This window comes from Tribolium madens, unplaced genomic scaffold (assembly GCF_015345945.1).
Source record: "Tribolium madens isolate multiple individuals breed KSU strain unplaced genomic scaffold, Tmad_KSU_1.1 Scaffold_96;HRSCAF=242;Tcas5.2_LG5, whole genome shotgun sequence".
In the NCBI taxonomy this organism is placed as follows: Eukaryota; Metazoa; Arthropoda; class Insecta; order Coleoptera; family Tenebrionidae; genus Tribolium; species Tribolium madens.
The window spans coordinates 16,000,774-16,010,783 of record NW_025401068.1 but is presented as its reverse complement, the minus strand read 5'-3'; the positions used below and the strand labels follow the sequence as shown (position 1 = coordinate 16,010,783).

General features: G+C 29.7%; 1 protein-coding gene across 2 annotated transcripts in view; it reads left to right on the top strand.

Moving 5' to 3' along the window:
• LOC123013683 (filamin-A) overlaps positions 1 to 10,010 on the top strand; it is a 53,581-nt gene that overhangs the window by 6,819 nt on the left and 36,752 nt on the right. For both annotated transcript variants that reach the window (XM_044412382.1, XM_044412383.1), the window contains exons 2-7: positions 3,405 to 3,647; positions 3,705 to 3,928; positions 6,582 to 6,723; positions 6,775 to 6,938; positions 9,287 to 9,575; positions 9,621 to 9,784. In XM_044412382.1, the coding sequence (XP_044268317.1) occupies positions 3,405 to 3,647; positions 3,705 to 3,928; positions 6,582 to 6,723; positions 6,775 to 6,938; positions 9,287 to 9,575; positions 9,621 to 9,784 (1,226 nt within the window). The remainder of the gene's footprint in view (positions 1 to 3,404; positions 3,648 to 3,704; positions 3,929 to 6,581; positions 6,724 to 6,774; positions 6,939 to 9,286; positions 9,576 to 9,620; positions 9,785 to 10,010) is intronic.

Below are 10,010 nucleotides of genomic sequence, written 5' to 3'. Positions count from 1 at the left end.
CAAATAAAAATCGCATAACTTAAAAACAAAACAAAATTTCGTTCTCAAAATAGAATCACATTTTTTTATATTACTTTAATTTATATTAATTATTATTTTCTGGGGGCAAATGATTTAAAAAAAACTGCTTGATTTTATACTTTATAATCACTTGTATAATTTGTTAAGTTGTCACAACATGACTTTTTTTGTCGCCCTGTATGTCCATTATGTCAAATGTAATTGCCGGTATCTATTCATGGTTTTTAGGTGGAAAATTATTTAATTGTGGATCCACTTTACGCTATTTAGAGATGGTCATAGTGTGCATTTACACGCTCCCGATGTTGCTGAATTTTGCCAAAGTTGTGCACATTTCGTGAATGCAACAATGTAACAGTTCTTAATGCTAACTGAACTTATGAGACGTTATGTGCAAGTACCGTTTGCACATCTCAACAAGTCTTTAAATTGCTCATATTGTGAGAAGCTAACAACACTTTAAATAAGATTTTGAAATTCAATTTCATTGGAAAAAGTGGAAAGTTCGTTTGAAGGTCTAGGGAAATAATATGGGTCAAAAAGCTTATCAGTTAGTGTGCAAAAAGTAGACCAAAACAATAATTTCAGCGTTTTTAATCTCGAATTTTATGGGTCATTAAGCATAAAAAACAAAATTAGCAAACAGTTCTTTGGAAACACCCTTAATTAAATCAACAGCTGTTTTTAAAATGTAAAATTTAAGTTATTTATCCTAACACCCAACAACAGGTTTAAACAGGAAGTTATTTAGTATTATTGGTTGTCAGATCAAGTTAACTGACACGTTAGTGGGAAATTAAACATTTTATATCATAAAAAAAAAAACTAACTACATTTTTATTTGTTACAAATTCATTTTTACTGCTTTTAAAAATGAACAAATTCAATGCACAGTATTTTTTTTATGTATATAAAACTTTTCTTTATACTTTTGCCAATACGTTGAGTGAGAAATATTAAAGAATTTGATAAAAATTCTCAAATCTTAAAAAATAACAGATTTTGAAATTGCTAAATGATTAGGTCATAGTGATGTAAGGCAACTAGTATTCCTCTACGGCAAAAATGTTAATAAAATCTTCCGGTCTTTGTCGTTTTGTGTCTACTTTTGGACAAGTGTTAATAAATCAAAAAAAAAAAATATGAGTTTTATTTTTTGACAAAATAATGTCAAGACCTCTCATTGAACCTTTTCCAACAGGAAATTAAAGCAGTTTACTAAATGAACTATAATTAAATAACAATAAACAACAATGGCGAAAATAAAGAAGGAAGCAAGTTATTCGACATTTATTAATTCTGCGATTATGTTCCGTTGTAATTAAAAAAATAACGTGAAACTGAATAAATAAGTAAAAAAGATTTAGTTTTTCTTGAAAAAAATCTTTTTGATCGCTTAGAATCAGACATACAATTTATTTATATAACATAATTTTGCTTAAAATTCCTTTTGTTAACTTTCACACAATAAATTCCAAAGGGTTTGAGTGTGTAATTATTTTGTTAATACACAATATCGTATTCTGTTTTACTGATTAACTTACTACACATTTAAGCTACATAAAAACTACATAAAATAAAATAAATCAGTGAAACCTAATTCACAATAATATTTAGTAATTCGTGTCTACCTACCTGCTTTTAAAGTGAACGAAGCTTGAAATTTGGTCTATAAAAATCTTATACTGAATGTGATTATTAAACAACACTTTTACTCCAAATAACATACACTATTTTATCGGCAAACGTATCCAAATCGAGAGTAAAGAGCAACACTTAATTAGCAAGTAAATGAACAAAATTATCAGGACGCTTAGTAAAATCATACCATCACTTATAAACAAATATCACAAGTCAGAATCGAAATTTGTGTTGAGATTTTTGAGTGTTTATTAATTTAACTAGTGCAGTTAGTAGTGCAAAATGTCGAATTATGATGTCCTACAAAGTACCTTTCCAAAAATTGCGTGAAAGAGACAAGAAAAAAACAACATTAGTAATTCATAGCAAAAGTAAAAACGTTTAGGCGCAAAAGTAAAAAAATGGTCACTTTTGTGAGGTTTACGGAGAAAAAAAATTTCAATCAAAGCAAATTATTTCAGTCAATAATATGCTAAAAAGGGTTATAAAAATTTACTCTTTAGCTAAATATGGTAAATGTTAATGGCCTACAATTTACAAATGGCACTTTAAACATTTAACATTTTTATAAAATCATGCTTATGTATGTATTTGACATCCTTGCGAAACATAAATTAAACGTTATACTCATATTTTATCAATTATTTGTACATAAATTATTATACAGGGTCGCTAAAAAGTATGGATAAAATAAAATTAAATATTATTAAACTGTTCATCAAAACTTATTGAAATTTGGTATATGCTTAAAAGTAATTAAATTCCATCGTTTCAGATGTTTATCAAATTTCTATCTCTATTTGCTCTGGAAATACAAAGCTAACTTGATTTTTTTTGAATGGCAAGAACAGTTAAATTTAATATTTCTGAGTTCCGTGATACCTTATTTTAATCAAAACTTAAAAAAAATATATCGAATAAATAAAAATAAAATTTTTAAAAATGTAAAATTTTGTTAGCTTTGGTATTGTTGTCTTTATCTATCGTTAGCTCTTTGCCGACTAAACTTTGACCAAAGAATAAGTAAAAGTTAAAAATAATTGTTAAAATAACACTTATTTTAATTGAAAAAGAACACATTTTGATTAAAAAAGCTTAAACTCGAAATACATAATTTTTATGCTACAAACGATGTTTGAAATGATTTCCATTGACTATAAGCTCATTTTCACTTAAATGTTAAACTAATTATTGCACACAAGTTTAATTTTAAACTATTATGCAAGTGGCAGATCGCTAATAATAGCATTTTCAAAGCTGACTTAGTTTTACTTTTTCCGAATTACATTTTTGAATTTTTATTTTTTTTACCTTTTAATAAAAATAAAGGTGGGCATATGTTACATAACCAAAGTTAGAAAAAAATGCTTTTTTAAAAATAATTAAATTAAACCCTACGTGCCATAAAATAAAATAAATGATGGTAGAAAATTAAAAAAGATTTCAGATGGTAGAATTTGAACACTTATAATTGTTTTCCAAATTTCGAAAATATTTAGCTGTGTCCATAATTTTTGGCGACCCTGTATAAAAATTAAACGATTTTTTTCTAACATTGCTCAACCTGTTTTGCATTTAAAGAGAAAAATAATGTAAAAATAAAACATGTGTCTCACCTTAAAGGGGCAAAAATAATAAAACTGTAATCTAATCCGACTTTAGGAATTAAATTCGACATTTTTGGGTCAACCCAGATTATTTTTTCCCTTTTTTGGGTTAAAATCATAAATTTTCTGTTTAAGGTAACCTCGACATCGTCAACGGCAACCTCAAGCTAATCCTGGGCCTAATTTGGTCTCTAATCGTCCGCTACCAAATCGGCCGATCCAAATTCCCCCCTCGAAAACTAATGTTGGCTTGGCTCCAGGCTGTGCTCCCGGAATGCCGAGTAAACAACCTCACCACAGACTGGAATTCCGGAATTTTGCTATCGGCTTTGGTGGACTATTGCCAACCCGGATTGTTCCCACATTGGAGAAAGTTGGGTATGGAGAGTTTGCTTATCTCGTATTGAATATGAAGCAAATCTCTTTTCTCTCTAGATAAACACAATAATATTGAAAACTGTCGCCGTGCCATGGATATAGCCCAGCGAGATTTGGGCATCCCTGCCGTTCTTGAACCGGAATATTTAGCATCTCCATGGTTGGATGAATTATCCGGGATGACGTATTTGTCGTATTTCATGAAGCCGGGGTCTCCGGGGTTTTATGCCACTTTGCGGTGGGTCAACTCGCGACTGGAGAGGCCAGTCAACAACTTCACAGTAAGATATGAAGAAAATATCTTCATTTTCTTGAAAATCAACAACTTTGGTTTATTTCAAGAAAACTTGTTTTCTGTGTCAAGCCTCGAATTTTAATTTTTTTTTTTTTTGATTTGGGCTTAGAAAATATTGCAATCAAAGAAAAAATTTAGTTAAAAATGTGTTCGATATTTAATATTTAATGGGCTTGGTTGGAAGAGTTTCGATATCACAATTAAAAGAAAAAGAGCTTTCTTTTTTTCATTATTTGCTTTGTAATTACAAGTTGTTGTTTTAGACAGTTTTTGTACTTATAGTACATTGTCAAGTATGGACAAAATGTGACCGTTTTTAAGAATAAAATTTTTGAAATTTCTTTTAGTTTTCGTGTTTTTACTTAACATGAAAATCCAAGAAACTTTCAGTAAGCACTTAATTTTTTGCAAAAACCAAAATGTTTTCGTGGTTTGGTTTCTTTCAGGAAAACTTTTAAAATCAAGACTTGTTTTGTATGTCAAGCCTTGAATTTTTTGTTGTATTTTTTTTTGATTTGGGATGAGAATGTCCTTAGTAAATATTGCGATCAAAGATAAAATCTACTTAAAAGTCTATTAAAAATGTGTTTGAATAATCCAATATTTTAACAATGGGCTTGCTGGAAGATTTTCTATCATCACAATCTAAACGTTGTTTTTATATTACTGTAAATCTTGAAATACTACATTTTTTTGTTGTATACACCATTTTTTTTGTGTTTTCCAAAATTAAAATATGTAAAAGTATGAAACCAAGCGTTGTTTGCATAAACTAATAACTTTAAGAAAAAAAGTTGTAGTACATTTTTAAATATGAATAAAATGTGACCGTTTTTTATAATAAAATTTTTTTTAGTTTGAGTTTTTTAAAAATTTTTATTTTATTTTTTAAATTGCAACACACTATAAAACCTTTTCATATTTTTTTTTATTGAAGTTGCTATCTTGAAATAAATAAATCGGTCAGCTCAAAAGAAAATAAAATTTTATTCTCAAAAGACAGTTTTTTTATGGCACCTTCATGTTTTTTAATTATTATTTTTTGAAAACAAATAAAAAAATTTCCTGTCGAGCGAACAATGACAGGGTTCGTTGGGTGGCTCAGCCCCAAAATTTCCTTAAAAACAATCCAAAAATTCAACAAATTCGACCAAAAACGGCGTTATTTTTGAACTTTTCAAGTGTTTAAGCACGTTTTTGAGATAAAAGCAAAGAAAATTTTAAAAATTTCGTTAAAGCAGGAAAAAAAATTACAAAATCAAATCGAAATTGATATTATTTATGAACTAGAGACTCATTTATTTTGCAAAATCTTCGTCAAACAAGCATACAAATCACAAAAACAATTTATATTGATGTTATTTTGTCTGTTTCTTGGGCTTTAAATTGATTATTTTGTCAAATTTTCTCGAAGAAAAAATAATCGAAAACCACAAAGTTGATTAAAAAGAGTTATTAATAGAGTCGAAAATAATAACTAATTTTTATTTTTTTTCGAATGCTTTTTCAGCTAGAAATACAATTATTTTGCAAAATTTTGTCAAAAACAAGCCACAAATTCAACAAAATGGTCTAAAAACGGCGTTTTTGTCTTTCTCCAATGTTTAAAGATATTTTTGTGAGATAAAAACACAAAGAGTTCGAAATATTGCATTGAAACAGGCTAAAAAATTGTAAAAATTCTAATATCTAGTATTTTTTTTGCATGTAAAAACTGTTTTTTTTAGCATTTACTACGTTTTCAACTAGAAACTAGAAACAAAAAAATTGAAAAAGCACTAAATTCGTTAATAATAGTTCTATTTGTTTTTTTACAAGATTTTGCTAAACAGGATTGAAAAATCACAATTACTTTGCAACATTTCGTTAAAAACAATCCAAAAATTTAAGGAATCCCACAAAAACGGCATTGTTTTTTCTCTTTTCAAGTGTTTAAGCAAGTTTTTGAGAAAAAAAAAACAGAAAATTAAAGAAAATTTTTGGAGCAGGCAAACAAATTACAAAATTAAATCGAAATTGATATTATTTATGACTCATTTATTTTGCAAAATCTCTCCAAACACGCCTAAAAATCACAAGAACAATTGATATTGATGTTATTTTGTTTGTTTCTTTACGCTTTAACTTGATTATTTCGTCAAATTTTCTCGAAGAAAAAAATAATCAAAAACCACCAAATTGGTAAAAAATTGTTCTACTTGTTTTTTTTACAAAATGTTACTAAACAGAGTCAAAAATGATAATTTTTGTTTTTTTCGAATGCTTTTTCAGCTAGAAACACAATTATTTTGCAAAATTTTGTCAAAAACAAGCCACAAATTCAACAGAATAGCCCAAAAACGGCGTTTTTGTCTTTTTCGAGTGTTTAAAGATGTTTTTGAGAAATAAAAACACAAAAAGCTCGAAATATTGCATTGAAAGAGAAAAAAATTACAAAACTAAATTGAAATAATAAAAATCATAAAAATATGACTTGTTTTCTGAAATTACTAAAAAAAGAGTTCAAAATTTTGTGGTACTTGAAGAAAACAAACCAAGGGAAGATGTTTTCTTCATTCGGTATTCCTTAGTCGGCAACACAACCTTAAATATGCAATTTACATACAAACTTACATCCTTTTAATTCGAATTTCCTGTAGAGCGACTGGAACGATGGCAGAGTAATAAGCGAAGTGATCCGTTCGTTGGGTGGCTCAGCCCCAGCCCCCGAGAAGCTCCGCACCGAGTCCCAATATTGGGAATCCAACCTCCACCAAGCCCTCGAAGCCGGCAAACGCCTCGGTAGTACCTTTCCAACATTTCCAACAACATATTTTAATTGTTATGACTCAGGTGTGCAACCAATACTATCAGCCAAGGACATGGCCGACGCACACGTGGAGCATTTGGGTGTGATGGCCTACGCGGCGCACTTCCAGTGGGTCCCCGAACGGCCCCCTTTGCACGACCTCATCGCCGTCACTCTCAACTCCACCTCGGGAAGGGTTGGCGAGCCTGTAAGTAACAAATATTTAAATTTTGATATAAAAACCTTATGACCTAAAGTTTTTTTAAATAAAAACTTTGAATTCGTTTTAAATCACACTTATTAATACAAATCATACATACAGGGTGCGCCAAAACTCGCGCCCCGGAGAAAAAAAAAGGTAAGATACCAGGAACATGGAAAAAATYTTACAAAAATTTTATCTATAAAAWTTTCGAAGTTATGAGYSTTTYAAMTTTGCACTTTGACTCTATTTATTTCTSTTGGAAAAATAATTTTTCAAGTTTTTTTGCTATAGCCTATTAAAAGAGGAAACAAGGAAGCTGTATTCTAAATTATAATAAAAACTTAGAATTCGTTTTAAATCACACTTATTAATACAAATCATACATACAGGGTGCGCCAAAACTCGCGCCCCGGAGAAAAAAAAAGGTAAGATACCAGGAACATGGAAAAAATATTACAAAAATTTTATCTATAAAATTTTCGAAGTTATGAGGCTTTAAAGTTTGCACTTTGACTCTATTTATTTCTGTTGGAAAAATAATTTTTCAAGTTTTTTTGCTATAGCCTAGTAAAAGAGGAAACAAGGAAGCTGTATTCTAAATTATAACTATGTTCAATGTTATTTGTGGCTTTTATTGGTAAAGTGATTGTACATTTATTAAATAATTATAAAAAACATATACAACGGCATCAGTATTATCAAATAGACATAAAAATGTCAAATGTCAAAAAATAAATGTCAAAATTTTTTGACAGATAGAATTTTTTAAACATTTTTTCAGTACTCTGGGGACTACCCAATTACCCCCTTTCAAAAAAATGCGCGATTTTTTGAACACCCTGTATGTATTACCAAATAAATTCTTTTTAATTAATGGAATCGAGGTATTTATAAGTTTAATGAAGTAGAAGAAAAATTTAAAGGAAGTTAAGATACCAGGAACATGAAAAAAATGTTTAAAAAATTCTATCTGTCAAAAAATTTTGACATTTATTTTTTGACATTTCACATTTTTTATGTCTATTTAATAATATGATGATTTTGTATATGTTTTTTCACAATTATTTAGTAAAGGTACAAAATTTTTGCCAATAAAAGCCACAAATAACATTAAACAGAGTTATAATTTAGAATACAGCTTCCTTGTTTTCTCTTTTAATAGCCTGTAGCAAAAAAACTTGAAAAATTAGTTATCCTACAGAAATAAATAGAGTCAAAGTGCAAAATTTAAACTCTCATAACTTTGAAATTTTTATTGATAGAATTCTTTTTTAATTTTTTCTATGTTCCTGGTTCGTTACCCTACATGGCATTTGACGTCTTTCGGGCGCGAGTTCTGGCGCACTCTGTATGTGTATCTAATGTGACTCCTTCAACTTTTAGAATCGCGATATCTCAGGAATGTTGATTCTTAGAAAAAAAGTATAAAGACCATTTTTGTAAATAATTTTAAAATCTATAATTATTATATTATTCCAAAATGCGGCAAAATTTCGGAATAATCTTATCTATTAAAACTGAAAATATTTTGTTTTGGAAAAATGCTCGAACAGGTCAATTTTTTTTTTAAAAAATACAAAATTTTTAACTTGATTTAAAATTCTATCTTTGTTTTTTATTGATATTATTTTACTTTTTGGATATTTTTTTTGAGAATTTTATGTTGGTAATACATAATATTTTGGTGTTGCCATTTCGATAATTAAAAAATCTAAAAAAATTAGGGGTGTCCAATTGTGTATAAGGTGTTCTAGCGAGTTGATAAAGTTCATTATTGAAACAGATATAAACTTAATTTAATTAGATACCTAAGATGTGGCCCAAAGAAAATTACAATTGATGATTTCTTTTTAAATTAGTAAAAACTAAGTAAGTATCGAGAGATCAAGATAATTTGTCCTTGTATCCGAAAACGTATGTCCTATGCGTATGTCTGTGAAACGTCAAATAAAATGACAAGTGGAAAGGTAAAATCCCATGATCAAAAAGATAACTAAATTTATGATTTACCTTAAAAAAAACAGTCTTAATATAATACGTCTAATTTCAGTCCATTTTGCCGTTTTAGACTTCATTTTATTTGACGTTTCACGTGCAGTTAGTTCAAAAACAGACATACGTACAGTTGCGGAATTAAAAATTCGAGCAGTACCTATTTTTCTGTCACTTTAAAAAGTTCACTGTAAACTACCTTTTACTGTCATCATAACTAACATTTGACAATGAAACTTATTTTTATTTGTTGTTAAATTAATTCCTGTTGCTGTTACGCAACACCGTTGACACACTTTTAAATTAATTAAGAAAGTTGTTTAATTGAACCAGTTTTAATAGTGTTTTACCGCTTCCAGACGCACTTCCAAGTCAATTTGCTCGACTCCTCGCTGTCGTATTCCCATATTTCGGTGGAGGTCCGCGGCCCTGATAACAAACTCTATTCAGTGAAGCACCTGAAGCAGGGACGAGGAGTTTTTGTGCCCCAGAAGGTTGGTATGCATGAAATTGTCGTCAAGTACGAAGAACAGGAAGTCGTCGCGGGGCATTATTTCCGAGTTTTGCCTCAACTTGTGGAAGTTGCGCCGCCGGGGATGGCGCCGTGTGCCTTGGGGTCGTTGGTTCAAGTACTGGTCAATGCGACAGGTTTGTGTGGTTTTGGGTACTTTTTGATTTGATTGAGGGGTTTAGGGGCGCCACGACGGGAGGATATTCTTGTGACGGCGTATAGTCCCACGGGGAGGCCTTTGAATTGTCCTTTGACTACCATCGATGGTACCAATAGTGCGACCTTCAAACCGGATGAAGCAGGGGAGTGGAGGATTGAAATCACGTATCAAGGGAAGCAAATACAGGTACGGTGTTGCCAGGTATGGTGAAATTTCACCAAATCTGGTGATTTTCGTGACTTGGTGCTAACTTTTGTAAAAATTCGAATATCTGGTGATTTTTTCGAAATGAAAAAAACCGTTTTTTAGCACTTTCTAAATAATAGTTTTCTTTATTTTTTTACAAGATTTTACTAGGCAGGATCAAAAATGACAATTTATTTCTGTTATTTTCAAATGCTTTTTTATTATT